The 17,481-nt window shown below is 40.3% G+C and overlaps 1 protein-coding gene across 10 annotated transcripts in view; it reads left to right on the top strand.

Moving 5' to 3' along the window:
- Window positions 1-17,481, top strand: part of TBL1XR1 (TBL1X/Y related 1) — a 119,077-nt gene that overhangs the window by 81,307 nt on the left and 20,289 nt on the right. For all 10 annotated transcript variants that reach the window (XM_080410023.1, XM_080410016.1, XM_080410022.1 and 7 more), the window contains one exon: window positions 15,780-15,882. In XM_080410023.1, the coding sequence (XP_080266149.1) occupies window positions 15,825-15,882 (58 nt within the window). In that variant the 5' untranslated portion in view covers window positions 15,780-15,824. The remainder of the gene's footprint in view (window positions 1-15,779; window positions 15,883-17,481) is intronic.

Raw genomic sequence — 17,481 nt, 5'->3', positions numbered from 1 at the left:
TTAATTCAAAAATTAGTGAGGACAGATGTCTGATGTTGACCTAAGCAGTCAGAAAGAAGAGGAAATGTCCTGGGTTTGAACTTTTATCTTAATTGGATCTTTTGTGACTTTCAGACCATTTGATAAGAGTTGCTTCAGTTAGACTCTCTTGCTTGTACTGTACAAAGGCAACAGTTTTAATTTTTAAGGTTTTTATGGATGTGTGTGTAGGCACTCGTGTAAGCATTTGCATACAGCTTTGAAGGATGCTAACCTTGCAAAAGAAAACTTTTATACACAACAGGCTGCTCTGGTATAGCTTTTTTCTATGCCATGTGCTATACGGAAAAGGAGAAGTGGCATTCTTTTAAACCATCTTTCAAATTTTTTTTGAAACTCACTGTGTATCCCTCTACAGGTGTGTTCAGGTTCCTTTCACTAGCCAGACCCTCTGTACATGCCAAATTAGCAAGAAGAACATTTGGTAGGCTGCTTAAATCTTCTAAGATTAACAGTTCAATTGCTTCTACAGATACAGGTGACTTTACAATATGCAGGAGCCATCTGGGGCTGTGTTATGGCAGGCATGTTCATCGGATCTCTGGGAATTTTTCCTTCACAGTAGTATAAATATTCCTCTAGACTTAAACACTGATGAAGTATCAGAACTTGGCATTTGTTCAAAGTTGTCCTTAGTCTAGGATAATTTGAGTTAGGTAAAATATTCTATTTTCAACAGACAAGGGAAGAAGCTTGTTTTTATTTTTTAGGGCATTTTGTGAAAGAAAAGAGTGCTGTTGATGATTCAGGTATTGGAACAGCTCCCAGTAAAAAAAGGATATATTGCAGGGTATGGAAAATCTGGTCAAGGATGATGATTGTATTGCATGTCTTTTCTATGTATTATAGGCATATCACCTCAGCATATATGCTATTCTTAATATTCTGCCAAAAGACCCTTGATACAGCTTCATTTAGAGAAAAAAAATAAGCAGATGCGGGAAGGGGGACCAACTTAATGGCTAGACAATCTTTGGAGGTGTGAGTGAGTTTTTCATTAAACGTATATACCTAAAGGGAAAAATCAATACTGTTTCTTAAGGAAATTCAGGTATAGCTGATACTTATGGAGACATTCTCTGCCAAAATACATCGCACTGAGGCCTAGACAGTACAGTTTTGCTCATGAAAAATTACACAGTCAAACTTTGACGTGTGGTACAGAGTAAGGTGTAGAGATGTGGAGATTGAATGTCTGCATTGAAGGTGATTATTGTAGCAGAAACTGAAAATTATGTAAATTAAGAAAAGAGATACTTGCAGGCTTGGAAAACAATCTAGTCCTTGTTGCGGAGTTACTGGGGATGAGGTGCTCTTGTTGGAGCTACCTGTGTCCTGGCAAGGGTCTCATGTCTGCAGCTCAGCTTGTGTAGCTGAGTGTCCAGTCCCACACTGGCAGCTGGGGCATGGGTCTACAAGTCACTTCGCTGCCTTTCTCATTCTTTGGTTATTGCCTCGCTGCCTCCTAGACCCTGTGCGGCAGATGCAATGAGAGCCGTGAGACACCAATGATGATGGGTGACCCAAGAATGCCCAATCTTTTATTTCAGTAAAAGTAAAGTAGTACTCTGCCCTCGTGACCTGTGCCAGCAGCCTTTATAACCTGCTGGGTACTGCCACCTCCAGAGCTGTCTCAGGCACACATGCCTGCTTGCCCAGCTGCCTTGGCTGGTGCAGCATCTCAGAGATGTTGCTTGGGTTGCTCTTGCTTTATTTTTCTATTACTTCTTATTAGATCACATCTGTATTGCGGATGAGTATATAGTGCAGTGAAAGAAGAAATAAGAATTTCACATTGGTCTCACATTTTTGTTATTTTAGATTGTAAATAGAAAATAGGACAGGTACATTGATCATGCTGTGTCACAGCCTAAGACGATTGAATGACTGCATGCTGTTTGCGGCTACAATGGGTCGTGTATTCATGAGTGACCATGCCCAGTCTCCTTAGGAGAGCTGAGATCACAGATATTAAACTCTTACTCTAATAATTGATTTAAATTTAACAGGTAAGAAGAGCTTTGACGCTTTGAATACCAAAAATAATGTTTGTCAGCCAGTGTTTGTTTCTTAATTTATGTCGTGGGTTTTGAGAGACAAGTCAACTTGGTCTTAGGAAGTACTCAGGAAAGGCAAGCACTTTACATCCTGTTCTTCGTTAGAACAGATGAATAAGGCTTCTAAGTGATTTAGGGGTTTCTGGAAAAATTAGCTACTTAATTTCATAGTTCACCTGAAGTTTAAATCTTGAGGTGCTAAAATAAGTATGGTTAGTTTCTGATCCATTTCAATGGTCATTTTTCTAAAATAAATTTGTGTTAAATTAATTTTAATTAGTCCATCTCTCTTTGCTGAGGAATGCTCTGATTTAATAATTTCTTCCTGCTAATTAGTTTTTAACTGAAAAAAAATATCCTAGGTGGAGATGGTTTCTTATTGCCCTTTTGCACTTGATCTTGTTGGCATTAAGTGATCTCTGTTGTTTAAGCTCAGCCACTGCAATTTGATTATTCTTGAATAAAAATGTGCTATATTTCTAAGACAGTTTTTAAAGACTCAGAGCTGCCATTTGCACTTGTTAATACTGCTGTTGCATTTGATTTTATTTGGGAATAAAAGTGGTGTTGTAGGTGGTGTTGGTAGAGTGGTTATGGGGAAAGGATGTCTTTTTTTGCAGATTAGCTATCTAATATTGCAGGGATCGTGGAGGAGGGTGCGAGTAGATATATCTAATACAGATTCACAGGTTGGATTTTTTTTAAGTTCATATGACCAACTGCAAAAACATGTTATCTATTATTTTTGGTCTTGCAAAAGGTTGGTTTGTTTTTTGGTTTTTTTTTTCTGTTTTTAAAGGTTCTGAACTCATAATGGTTATTTACCTGCGGACTCCCACAAGCTCATTTTGGGCTCCTTTAGTAAACAGGGCTGGATGTGAAAATGCTTGGGTAAAGGAAAGAGTTGAGGTTTTAATCTGAGGGTAAACTTTATAAGCTTTCTTTAAAACTCTCAATTCATGCATAATGCTGCAGTCAGTCATGAGTTACATGTCTTTAAATCTTTTGAGGTGAACATCTTGGGGCTAGAAACAACTTGTCAGTTTACATTTAATTTATTCCAGGGTTTAGGTTATGTTTCATGGCTGTAGAGAACCTTGAACACTAAATATGATGAATGTTAGCACATACTTTCAATACCAAATTCTGCTGTCTGACTGCAGTTAGATTCTCTACGTGTTTAATATCTGGGTTAATAGAGAAAAACACGTTTAAAGCACAGTGTATTTCTACTATTAACACTCGTAAGTACCAATCTACCTGTTTGCCATCAGTCCAGAACTCATGAGTGTATTGGCTGTATCCCAAGTAGTCAGGTTTTTTTATTGGAAAAAAACACAACAACCCCCTGCATTTGTAATATAATTAATTCATTATTTTCCCTATCCGAAGGGCACTGTTTGCTTTTTCTTCATCCCACTTAATAAATAAATAAACCTGGCCTACTCTTCAGTAAGTAGCAGGTTCTGATGTAGTTGCTCTTGATTAACGGCCACTAAAGCTGGAGATGATATCTTCCCTTGTTAACAGTTCATATTTTCCTGACTTGAAGTTGTAATAAATTGTAACTGAAGGATCTTCTCTGTGTCCTGTGAGGTTGTTAGGGCTTTTTTTCTTTCCCCCCCCACCCCCTACCCCCATTCTGGTATTTTCTCATAGGGGTTTTAGATTTCATCCTCCTTTTTTCAGAAACAGTGGACTTAGAGCTGTTAGTATTCAACAAAACATCTGCCTTAGGAAAACATTGGCAGCTTTCACGCACTCGCAAAGGAATTTCAGAGAAATTATTTGTTATCCTCAAACTAGAAGCTACCAGAGTACACAATTCCAAAGCTTCTTTTCTTATGGGAAAGGCATATAAGACTAGGCTTAACAACAGGGAAATGAGCTGGGTTTATTTGTGTTTAGAGTAGATCAAACCTTTTTCACCTGCCCTGTGAACAGAGCACCTCATTACTGTCTCACTGGTTTCCTCCTAATCAAATCGCATGTTTATATCCCCAACACTGCAGAAGTTACGTGCTATGCCTAATAATCCGGGATCTTTTCTGAAATAATGTTGGAAATATTCAGAAATAAAGTTGGAAAGTTGTTCATACACAGAGGGATTATCCCTTGTCCTGGGTCTTCTACTGCAGCAATGCTTCTCTTGCTGTGTTTATGTGGTTAGTATTATTTATAGGGTAGTTCTGTCAACTTCTGTGCTGAAAATAAAAGCTGCAATTGATACTAGCTTTGTAGGTGCTAAAAACGCTGAGGAGAGAGCATTGAGGCTCACACAGCAAGGGAAGGGCAAATGAGTGAGTGGATCCTTTGTTGGAAAAGGTCATGTTCCTGCAACTGTCTATGTCCAGACCGATGTAAGTGTGTTTGGTTATAGTTTGACTTTGGTTGTTCACTGGGAAAGATGAACCAGGCCCCAAAGACCTGCAGGAATTTAGGATAATTACCCGAGTACTGATAGCAACCTTAATAAAACATAAAAAACTAGCATTAAAAAAACAAAACACTCAATCCAAAACCAGAGGCAGTGGTGGCCTCTAATGAGTGTTTCCAAACTTAGGCCAGCAAAATTCACTGCTGCACAGCCAAATGCTCTCGGATCTCCCAGGCAAGGGCTGCTGGGGTCCCTACCGGCTCAACTTCGCAAGTACCAGGGCACACCACAAAGGAAGATTTGGGGTCTTTTTGTTTGACTTTTGCTTACGGAAAAATTGCGGATGTGCAGCATGCAATGGACTTGAGCAAGGGGGCGCCCAGCCGTATGCTAACAGGAGTTGTAGGTGTCAGCGTGGGGCAGAGGGATGCCGTGAGAAGAGGCTGGCTGGCTCTGGCTGTTGTCCCGGTTTCCGCAGTTGTTCAGATGCTGCTAGCTCTGACCTCTGCTGTGCTTTGTAACTCTATGTAGATATAACTCCAAATCACCTCAATTTGTTGTTGTTATGGCAGCATTAAAAAAAAAAAACACCTTAGTAATCAAGAATGAGGGAACCCACTGCAGTAAATACAGTGCAGCAAGTCAGACAAAGGCCTTTCTTCTGCAAGCACTTCAGGACATGACTCAGGGCACAAGGCTAAACAGACAAGGGCAAATAAAATGAATAGGGCTTAGCTGGAACAGAAATCACTGTTGTTGAAGGTGAATTTCATTTTTTTTTTTTCAACAACGAGAGTTTATTTGTGCAAAATGTTAGCAACTTATATGTGGTAATGGAAGAGTAGTGAAAGAAGAATGTAGAAAAAGAAATGACTAAAAGAAGTACAGATGAAGTCAGCGCTCTTGAAAGCGGTCGGAGAGATGAATTCAGGAGTGCAGAGTACATGTAGGCAGTGCATGGTGAAGAGGTGAAAACCAGGGCAAATGCATGACCACGGGCTCAAGATCATTTGTCAGATCAAGAGATGAAAGCCAGAAGATGGATCACCAGCTTGGGAAAGATAGCAAGTACAGCAGATAGGAACTGTAAAAGGGTGACGGTATGGGAAAATGCAAGAGTCTCTACACCCATAAGAAAAAATCCCCAGTCAAGATAGGGATGCTGTTGCAGGTGTGCAGAAATATCTTTCCACAGATGCTTGTAAGAACTATGTTTGCTGTTTTATCACCATCAGGTACCAATATGAATGTTTTAATCATAACAAATAAAGTCCGTGCCAGGCTATACACGGTAACTAACCACCGTTCCATTTCCAGAACGTGACCCATCCCAAACCCACAGATAGCTGAAAATCAACTAGTTACGAAAGTCAGCCCCCACTTCAGTAATTTTTCATTGACAAATAAGTAGCATTAGTCCAAGCTCAGAATGAATCTTTTATTTTGTAAGCCATCAGTATGCAGGGCAGCAGCATAGTAAAAACCTGTGTCACTGTTAGTGCACCAATATCCATCAGCTCAAGCAATTGATGTAGATGTAATCACTGTCTCTAATAGAAATAAAGTCAGGGTAATGGAACATTGTCACAGGATCAATGTCTCCTGTTTTGAAAATAAACCCCCTCAGCTTTGCCTTTGCATTTATGTACCAGCCGGCGACCACATCATTCAATTCAATTGACACAGTCCCTTAGACCCCCGAATGATCTATTGTGGGAACATCAGGAACAATGTATTGGAAAAAATGGAACGTTCTTGATCTGGCTACTAGCCACACTATTTGGTGGGTTTTCCAGCAGTGAAAATGAGAATAATTATCAGCTGAGAGCAGAAACTTAGCACAGTATGGAGATCTTTAACTCTGTTTAACTGTTTGATTTCTACATGGTCTTGATCAAAAAGCTTGAACCGTAGTACTTTTATTTTCAATGGTGCATGGTCACAAATACAAGACATTTTTTGGATGTTGTCCCTCCCCTATCTTAGTCTCAGCAGAAGCTCTCGATAGGGCTTGTTTTGACTGACTCAAGAGCTCTTCTCAATCAGTTATTTTCTCTGAAATTTTTACACGGTTTGATGCAAGCAAGGATTAATGGGTGTGCTCCCACATTCATCCATAATTAATTTTTTGCTAAAGCTTTTTAATGCAGCATGGGAGATTAGCAGTCGTATAGTTGCATGCTTAAAAACTGGGTGCATGCTGAAGAGGTATATTGCATGGGATTTTAAACAACATAGCAGATAATGCTTCTTCCAGTTTTTAATCTTTCTCGCACTTGATTCCAGCAACCTACAGCTATTCTGTGTCTAGATCCCGAGAATATTAGTAGGCTGTTATTTTAGTGTTTAGCAAAGCCATTTAACAATTTTACAAAGCCTTCTTGAGACAGGGTCTGTAAGTCTGATTGCAAAAGGCTTAATTTATTTAAATTAGGTATTCCCAAAGGATCATAACTCTGTCTAAAGGGACATTCATCTAATGGCCTAAGAATGGAAGCTCTACAGCTTGCCTGATGTTACCACCATTCCTGTGATGGCCCCTCCAGTAAGAAAATTTTCCCTTTGAGAGACAGATGTGTCTCCCTGTAGTAACAACAAGCGTTTGTCTGGTGCTTCCCTCTCCATTACAAAGTTAGATACATTTAACATACAGAGCCTAGAGGGTGAACTTTGCAGGTCATCTTGTGAAGCAATCCATATGGATACCTGTACTGCTGCTTCCCCAGGTAGGTGTGCTAATTCTGGTCATGGATCAGAAGTTACCTGTTTCTAGTCAGTTTTAGGAATGCCACATTTCCAGTTTTGCTGCCACAGGCATCTGCCCAGCTTGTGTGCAGGTAAAACAATCTAACCCTGAGGATCATCTCTTCAAATCACAGGCTCTTCCTTTCCAAAAAATGCCTTTGGTCTGGATTAGGTGTGTGATCAAGGAGAATTTCATTATGTTTGGTTATATTTCGTGGTGTGCTCTGAAAGTTATTGAAGTGTTGAGAGAGGGTGGTGATTTAATTTTTTAACTATTACTTCTGGACAGTTTTCATTTAATCCCTGCATCATCAGACTTGAGCTCGGTGATTAAAAGCTTGTCCACCTTCAGGGGACCGAGATGAGATGTTTGGGGTTGGGATCCTGTGCGGAGTCAGGGAAGGATGGCTTTTATGAAATAGCCAAAAATGAGGCAGGAATTTCTGCTGGTGGTTTTAGTGGGATACAGGTGCATGTTCTGAGCAGCTGGTCTTGATTTTCTGGTTTTGAAGGAATAACATATCTTCTCCTGCAGAAAGATGTATCAGAACTACCTCCGTTTTAACAGAGTCGCAATTATCATGTGAAAGAATTGTGCCTGTTTTCATTGTTCCCCAAACAGTTAGAAGGTCTTTAAAATACTAATACACAATCCTTTTTTGCTATTCTGATACAGGAAATATGGGGGGAAATCACCCTCAAACACATAATTTCTTCTTGTGTTGCACTGTAACAAGGAAAAAAAGAGGTTTAAGTACCTAAAGAGTATTGAATAAAGTGTCAGTACCAGAAATACCCTGTTTCTGTAGTCAATCTAGGGATTTACAAAATATGGCTGCCAAGAATCACTGCAAGGTGCCCTATAGCTGTCTAGGAAGATGTATTTTTAACTCTAGAAAGCATAAAGTGTGCAGCTTTGTAGCCATAGCCTGGAAATATGATACTGAATATACTGTCACTTGTGTCTCTGCTGTAACATCCGGAATCCCAGCCTCCTGGGTCACACAGCATATGACTTTGGGGAGGAGATTCATAGTTCAGTAATTAAATACTACTTTGCTCTAGGCAAAACCAACAAATGGGCTTCATCTGCAGCTTATTTTGTAATAGTACTCAGGACTCTGCTTGGCGTTTCTGGGGACTGAGTACTCAGATAAGTAGACAGTAACTGTTATTTTTAGCTAAGGTTTTGGGTGGTTTTGTTGGGGTTTTTTTCCCCTTCGCTTTCAGGATTGTAATTTTTTTTTTTTCTCCCCTGGAGAATTTCAAACTTGTATCTCATCTTGTAAACTTCATGCTCTCAAATTGGCATGGAAAGGCAGAGGCTTTTGCCATAAATTAGGTCACTAAAGCTGAAGTACATAATACAAATATTTATCACCTGAGCTAAGAAAAACAATTCAGATGAGGAAAGGAAAAAAATTTTTTTAGTATCTGGAAAAGAAGCTGTATTCCTGAGGTTAAAAGCAAAGCAGTAGAGTTGAAAGATGAACATGAGAAGCATCTCTTGTTTTAAATTGCTGGAAGGAAAACTAGCAAAGTTTGATCATATGGGAAATCAGTAAGAAGGTTCATTAGGTAGAACTATGGATAATTTTTTATGCATGTTCACATTTGACATAGATTATTGAAGCTTAAATTTAAAAAAGGGCACATTTAAATAATAGCAACTTTGAGACACAGGTAAAAAATGCAATAAATTTAATGTTGAAATATATTAAAACAAAACTTATGCATTTAATTTATTTTAAAAAATAAATTTCCTTTAAATTCAGAAGGTTAGAAAGAATTCTTAATTGCAGATTTTCAGGTAGTAGAACTTTAATCAGGGCTCATTTGTATTGTGCCCAATACAATATTGGACCCCATCTCTCAAGTGAAAATGTGAAAGAGCAAAGAGGAGTGTTTAGAGCAGTTAGTTAATATAGTTAAAGAAAACTCAGCTTCTTTTTTTAAAGTATGAGAAAATGTTCATTTTGGTTGAAATTGATGTCTTAATATGTTCTTACACAGAAGGACGTACAACATTGATCATGCACTGCATGCTTGACATAACAGGAACCACTAACATGTTTTAGGAGTTTTTCTTTATAAACTGTTTCTAAAGGGCTATACATAACATTGTCTTTGGATGTAGTCTTACTGAGGTCAGCAGCCATTTGGGGTAGACCTACCATGTCTTGGGAAAAAGAGCCTCTGGAGAACACCTTAGTAGAACAGCAGCCACCAGCAACAGCGTTTTGTGGAGCCCTGGATTAAAACTGCAGCTCTGCAAGCTACTCACACAGCGGATTTGGTGTCTGAACGAGGTCCTGCCGAAACCTCACAAATCTGGGAGTTTGTCTGGTCTGAGTGGTTGGATTTAAATTGCACCCTTTTCACTCCCTTCAGCACCTCTGAGTTGATAAATCAGAGCAGCCTTGGTGGCATTGGTGCCTCTCTGGCTTAATTGACCTGGATGCAGCTGGAGAAATGGTGGTTAGTGTATCAACACCGTCCTGGGCTGTGGGGTGTGCCCGGTCCCCCGAGTCATCGTAACGGTGGTCTCATAGCTGTTGAGTTCAGCCAGTAGGTTTGCCAGGCTGTGGAACTCCCAGGGTTAGTGGCAAAGCGTAATGAAGAGGAATTGTGCGTCACGTGCGGGACTTCATTTTTATTTTTAAGAGAGGTAATACGGATGTAAAGCAGAATTGTAATAACACTTCCCAAAGGACTTGTACACACCTGCAAGTTTTTTGGGTGGAGTTAAAAAGCTATTCCCAGGCTGGGTCATATGATTTGCTTTTTTTTTTTTTTTCCCTTCTCAACCATCGTGGTCATTAAAAAAAGGAAGATTCTTAAGCAGCAATTAAAAACAAAATGGTATCACTGTCTATGTGCACACATGCTGGCAAAATATTTGTCTAGATTTCTTATGAAAGAGGAAAAAATAAAAGGACTAGTGACAATATTTCTGTTGTAGGAGATTTATTCTTTCTGTAGCCAGCCTTCTGTTTTCCATGGATCAATGTAGCAGTCTGTTTATATCTGAACATTAAGCATTTTTTCAGAGCTACCCGGACTAATCAAACTAATAATGGGTATGTTTGGGGGAATTATTATTCACAGCAGCCTGCCAGTTTTTTTCTGTTATCCTACCTAATTTTAGGGTGTGTTAGAGCCCACCTAGAACTGCAGAAATACTACTTTCTGAGGCTGTTGTTTGATGATACAATAAATCTAACCGTAGTGAATCTACTGTACGTTATAAAACTGTGATTAAGAGATACAAAGTGCTAATCTCATGAATAAACTTTCACTGCCAGTTCAAGTTTGTTTAAGAGAAAACCAACCAAAAAAACCTATTAGGCCAGGAGCCATATCGGGCGGCATCTGTTCTCTAGCGTTTGGCATGAACCTGGAAGAAGAGTACAAAGCTAGCACAAACATGCGGAGTAGAATAATAATTTGTCAGAAATGCAATCAGATTTGTACTGTTGGGCACCCCTTAGTCTACAGATCCAGTGTTCGTGATAGTGGAATTTGATCTCGTTATAACGGATTTTACTTGTGAGTTTTACCCAAAGTATGGAAATGTGTGAATGGACCTCAAGGGGTGGAGAAACCCTTGCGAAGAGAGCCTGTGCGTCTGAGTTACGGTAGGCATGTTACAGAAATACAGGCACGTTTTTGCTGTGTGGAAGCTAAGTCAAGAGTTGGTGTGTTCTTGGGACAAGAAACCTCATTCCCTTTCCAAATTATTTTTTTGTGGGAGTTCTGACATAGATTCAGAGTTGGAATGAGTGGGTCGGTTTGTCTGAAGCACAGGTGTGTGTTATCTCTGTTTCTGACCTGTGGGGTACAGCTAGTTCTTGGGTAGATCTTGAGGCCAGCACTTGTATAGACAGTTGGGTTTTATTTTATGACTGATATGTTTTACGCCTGATAAATTTTGGAAGTTCAGGGAATTTCTATAGCAACATTGAAAATTACCTGGGATATCTTGATACTGTGCCGATTCTAATAGAACAGTGGTGTTATAAACCACCAGCTCCTTCTCTTGGAAGGGGTCCTGTAGAAAACCAGTGCCTGTGGCTTGGTGGTTTTGGATGGTCAAGGGAGAACAGGGTGATGGGTTACCTGTGTTGTAATACGGTTTCATTGGAACTGGCACTGCTGAGCATCACAGGGATGTGTGTGGGTTGAGAGCCTGGGAAGAGGCGTGCTGAAGGGGACTTGATTTTAAACAGTGAATATGGATCCAGGTGTGGTCCCAAGGACTGGAAGACCACGAGCGATTTGGGCATGGTCCTAAGTCCTCATGCGCATCTATTTTTTACCTGTTGGGTTTTTTTTAATTTGGTTTTAATTTAATCCTAGTTTTACTGGTAAAGAATTCACTTCACGTGCACTGTGACTGCTCCATGGTGCTAAACAAAAGTAGAGGCAAGTAAGAGCACATTTCCTTTAAAAGTACACTTTGAGCTAAAACAATAGTGTGGCTGCATCGTATTTTGCCACATTTCCTGTAAATCCACAGAATGGTTTGAGGAAGACTTGGAATTTTTATAAGGGCCACAAAAAAAGGGCCTCAAGGATCTTGTTACATTTTCAGAATGGATTTGGGACATCCAGGTGCAAATATTTCGAGGTCTTTTTAATGGGTCCTTTGCAAATTAGGCTAGCAATCTAAGACTGATAGGAATTTTGTGTCATTTCTACTTATTTTTGACTTATTTTTCTGTGTCTTTTTCAGTTACTTAATCGCTGTATCTAAAATAAAGAGGCATATTAATAGCTCTTAAGTGCCCAAAATAAGTAGTTGATTGCACATAGAAATAGTGGATTTGGGGGAAATAAACCAGCATTAGTGAATTTGTTATATGTGGGGTATGTGTGTATGCGAATGGGTGCATACATAAAGATAAATTATTTTTTGCCTCCTTTTTTATTTTTTTTTTTGTTCTTCTCAGCCTTTCCTCCTCTATTCATGTTTCTGTTTTCATTTACATGATGCCACTTTTAAGAAGTCTTCTCCATCACCTCCCAGACAAGCCCTAGGGCCGTGTTAGGGCATTAGGGAACATGGAGTTCATGTGGTTCGTGGGTTACCAGGTTTCTTTTCTTTCCCATTACTGTTTTCCTTTGGCAGACATCGGTGGCAGGTTGTAACTTCACCATGAAGTGAGGGGGTGGCCATGGCATGTTGATCACTGAGAGCAATATCTCCGCTGGCTTTGGGGCCGGTGGGTCCCCTTTCTGTCCCACCTCTGCTCCATTTTTGCCATCATCTGCTCGCTGCAGTGTCTCTGGGGCCATTCCCGCTGGTCACTTCCCAGGTGGCTGTGAAGGAGGAGTGGGGCAGCACAAGTTCCTAGGGCTGGAAACGGCAGCAGCTTCCCCGCTGTGTGCACTGGCCTTCAGGCACCTCCGAGCTGCTGCTTCAGCCGCCTGCACGGCCTGGCCGCGGGGCTGGCACTGGCCACGCTGCAGAGCCCTTTGCTGGGAGCAGTTTGGCTTTGGCCCTGGTTTCGAGGGGTGGCAGCATGAGCCCGGCAGCCAGCATCAAGCCTGGTATCAATTCCAAATTTGTCAAAGGGATATAATTGGTGTATCCTCCCCTATCTGCACTTCTGCTGTATTTTCTCTGTCATGTGATGGTTTGCTTTTGTGATGGGGAGGAAGGTGGGCTGGTGTTGCTGGTTCTGAGGGCTCCTCGCTCCCCTTGGCTGTGCGGGAGCCAGGTGAGGGTTGTTTCGGGGTGCTGGGGTAAACACAGAAATGGATTTTCAGAAAATTGAAATAAGCACCGAAAAAATGGATAAAGCAGTATCTTGGTAAAAACCTGGAACCTTTTGCACCCTTTCCAGTTTCATGTCCTCATCAGGCAAGCTGTGTGTTTATTGAGCACATCTCTGTGTTTTCCTGGATGTGACGGCGCAGCAGCCGGTGTTGCACTGCCACCTCTTGATAGCCGCGCAGGACAGCGTGTGGCACTGCTTGCTGGCCAAAGCACCTGGTGGCGAACACTTTGAACCTGCCTTGAAAAATTATACTCATTTCACTTGGGGCAGGGTGAATAACACTTCTGAAAGACAGGCAAAACGTTAGCTTTTATTCTTTAGCTATCCAGCTACTTAACATATGAATTTACGTGGCATCTCCACTGTTCTGCTTTGAGTGGGGAGCCTTCTTTATATTAATAACGCATGTCTTCTGTATGTGGCAAACGACACTGATTTCTGCATTTTGGTCAATGTTTTTGGATGATTCAGCAAGATTTTAAAAATCCGTAACAGGCCTGTGAAAAATATACTATAATTTATGTGTGTCTGTAATGTATAAAGGCTTCTTTACAAGTCTTTTTAAATTTAATTACCTTTTCCTACAGAAGTTTATTCTCTGTAACAAGCAGTCCTAAATAAAGATGATTTACACCACGTATGACAACTAAACATAGCTGAATAAAAACAGTGTTTGGCCCTGCACATGTTAAGAATCGGTTGCTAATGCATGAAACGGCTAAAAATGACATTCATTACACACACTACTCAGTAAATGAGCCCTCAAAGTATGTGGTAATTTGGCAGGTAGACCTTGTATGTCAGGCATCACTGGGGGCTGTGGATGACTGGGGTAGGGTTGATATCAATATACCTTTCTTTACAGGTTGCATTGCACTAGCTAGAAGTTATTGTACTGGAACAATTATTTTTTCCTTTACAAATGAGAAGAATTTAAGTAGCTGTCCGTTTTTGTTTATTTTCTTAAAAAAAATAAAACCATTTTCCCTCTTTCAGCAATGAGGTGTGCTTGAGCTGCCCTAAAAGCACGAGGTGTGGACACGTCAAGCATCGCATACAGCTCCACGTTTCCCATATCAGATAGCCCCAGCTCTCCCGTTCTGGTCCTGCTGGCCCCAGCTGGGTCTGAGCCCTCCCTGCAGGTCTCAGACGGTGCCATTTCTCCTGGGCCCTCTCCAAACCGAGTGGGCAGTGCATGCTGCCCTCCCTCCTACCCCCAGCTATGAGCTGGGTGTGTGGCTGGGGCAGGCTTGGGGATGTCTGTGTGCTCATGGACTCGCATGGGTTCGTGTGTGGTTTTGGGCAAACACACTTTTTACGATGTCCAAGTTCATCCTGTAGCCTCTCCTCCTCTTGAGGAGTGTAGCTGGGTCTTTCCTCTACACCATTATGGGACTGGTTAGGGAAGGCACCCCTTGGAGAGCTTTTCCCCCTAGTAAAATGCAAAAGTTAGATGATGAGAGAGTTGTTGTTTTCTCATGGTTCCTTGAGAAGTCTGGCTAGGAAAAGATGCCTAGGAAGAATATGTATGGGCAACCTTATGATGCTGATCATAACCGTGTAGCTGTTGCTTCCTGCTGCGTTCGCTGCTTTCCCACTTTGAGCAACAGTGGCGAATGGCCTGACTATGTAGCTGCGTAGCATGAACTTTTTTATTTTGAACAATACAAGAAAATCTGTTTTCTAGTCCTTTTAATGTCAGATCCAAGTCAGATTTTGTCAAAACAGTAGGAAAGTTGCTTGTCTTCTTAGACTCCAGTTCTGTAGAAGAAAACTACGGTGGTGGGCAGCTGGTAAAAACCTGGAAATCTGCTGATGGAAAGTGCTGGGTGTGTATTAGGAACAGGAGATGGACTTTGTTTCATATTATGTTCTGGAGCTGTTGTTTCTACTTGTTTGCTAAATGTGGAAAGATCAGGATTTTCAAACGTTCAGAAGTCATGAGAATGCTCTCAAAAAGGAGGCTTGAAGTTAGGGAAAATACTGTATTCTGTCTCTTCATCTTATTTTAAAACTTGTTGCTTCATATTTTCAAAATTTGTCATCAAAAGTATGTATAGTTCGATACATTATTTGTCTTGCTAAATATTTACTATTAATAAAATCAAGGGGCAATTGTGTATATGTATCTATCAGTATTTTTAAAGCATTGATTGAAAGCCTAGAGAAATGTTACTAAAAATGATCTGTTTAAAGTTTGCCTCTAGTGTCAAGAATTCCTTTTACAAAGCCTAGATGTATGGCTGAGATGTTTTCTAATTTTTTGTGGAAATAGCTGAACTTCCTTTGAGCAGATACAGTGTTGCAGCCCATATTGCACCTTTTTACTAGAGTAGAAGTACCTGAAAATTGAATTAGATTAGAAAGTAAAAGTGAGAACTTGCTTGCATACCACTGTGAAACCAAGTTCTCAGTCATTGTTAGCCAGGTAGAGAGATATCCACATCTCGAAAAATGTGTTTCAGAGCAATAATGTCGATTAGATGAAACTCACTTGATTTTTCTTTAAAAACCTGTGAAATTAAGCCTTTTTAGTACTTGTATTAAGCCGCGTAGTTCTCCAGTCCATACCAATTTTCATCATTTGAGAAACCGGCCCTTCAATATTTAACTTACTGACCTTTATGTTGTGGTGAGATAAATGACTTTTAGTGACTGCAGTAGACTTACTTTCATTATAAAGTAAAACCATTGTTTTACATTTATAAATATAGTATTTGTTGAGAAATACATATTAGGTACCACAAATTTTTAATTGACCTCCTTTTTTATTTTCAGGGTTGTGTCCTTTGTTGTGACCTCATGGTTTAACTGGGAATAAAGATGAGTATAAGCAGTGATGAGGTTAACTTCCTGGTATATAGATACTTGCAAGAGTCAGGTGAGTTTTTACAATTCTGGTTGCTAAATAATGCATAATTTATTTGGTATTCACCTGCAACTGGCTTTAGCAAATTTAATTGTTTTGCCAGTAGGCGTGTGCTTCTGTCTGAACTGTTTTTTGGTGTTTCTTCTCAACAAGAGAACAAATTCCTGCCAAGTTACCTTCTGTAACTTTAATCAGACTTAGTCATTTGGCTCTTCAGATGGCAGTTAACCAGCCAAGGGCTCACTTAATTGCTAGAAATGCCTTTTCCTGGAGATCACTTATCTACAGGGTGATGATGACACTTTGCACCATTTTCTTTGGGGCTACTTGAAGAAGAAAAAAGGATGACCACCAAAATACTGGTTTTTCCTGTTCTGTCTTGGAGTGATGGTGCTCCTGCAAGCTCAGTTCATTGCCTGAACGTGACTGGGAGGGAAGGTGGTGCTGTATTTCAAAGGAAGAAGTGGCAACTGTGACCATATGACTTCTATAATTTGAATCTAAATACAGATGAACAGATACTTTTACAAGAATAACTCTTGGGTTCTCAAAAGCCTCCCTTCCTGCAGGACACTTTCTTGAAGGATTTTGTCCTTTGATGTCAGGCTAGCCAAAGCCTACTGCTTCTTAAGAGTAAGAGCAAAAGGCAGTTCAATATGGTCAAACTTGAAAAGAAGCCTTTCTCCCATCATATTTGTCCAAACTGACTGTGTCTGTAAAGCACAAGCAGGAATGTAGTAGTGTTCCCTTGGACGGTTGATTGGTAAAGCTTCCCAAACCCAGCTGGATCAGCTGTTTGAGTTTGTGTTGCATGTTGGGGTGGCTGCAGGGGGCTTTGTTCTTGAAGCTGTGTAAGAGACAACATTACCTTTTACTTACAGCTATGATATTGAATGCTTAAAGCAGCCTACATTTAGAACAGGTAGATTTGACTGGAAATTGGGGCATGCCCCAGTAAATGAACAAGTGATGATTGTCAGCTGGCAGGAGGGAATATGATCTTAGCAACACATAAAAGAAGTCTGCGTATCAAAGCAAAAATAAACTCCAGTCTTAAGGTAACAGTGTAAGGGATCAGCTTTAATGTGTGTGCTGCATTGCTGTTTCAACATCTACTGATTCTTAGTTTTCTTTAGTGATTGCTGATACGGGGGTGGTGTCTAGCTTCTTGAAAAAGCATTTGACCAATGTAATATCTGCCCCACTGCTTATGTGATTGCTCATGGACTTCTCAAATTCAGACAAAGAAGCACCGGAAGCAATGGTGGATGGCAGAGTTTTTCAGTCTGTGCTTGTCAGAAGAAAGCAGAAACTTACTGTTCTGCCTGAATTTACAGAAAAGTATTGCACATTCTTATTCCAGTAGCAGATTGCTTTTGTCACAGAAACCAAACTTACATAATGGCTTTATAGTCGTTTGAAAGTTTGCAGGCAGCTTTTTAGTTACCGGGGGAGAGGGGAGGAAGTACTTTAAGAAAAAATTATATGACAATAAAGTTAATTTGCTGAAACAACAATTTTTATCTAGGTTAAATTCACCTTTTCAAGGTGATCAAATAAATAGCAAGCAACAGTGCGGTCTTAATGCTAACAGTCTTAATCAGTGCACAA

The sequence above is a fragment of the Falco punctatus genome, assembly GCF_963210335.1.
Source record: "Falco punctatus genome assembly, chromosome: 13".
Classification (NCBI taxonomy): Eukaryota; Metazoa; Chordata; class Aves; order Falconiformes; family Falconidae; genus Falco; species Falco punctatus.
This window is presented reverse-complemented; position numbering and strand designations above follow the sequence as displayed.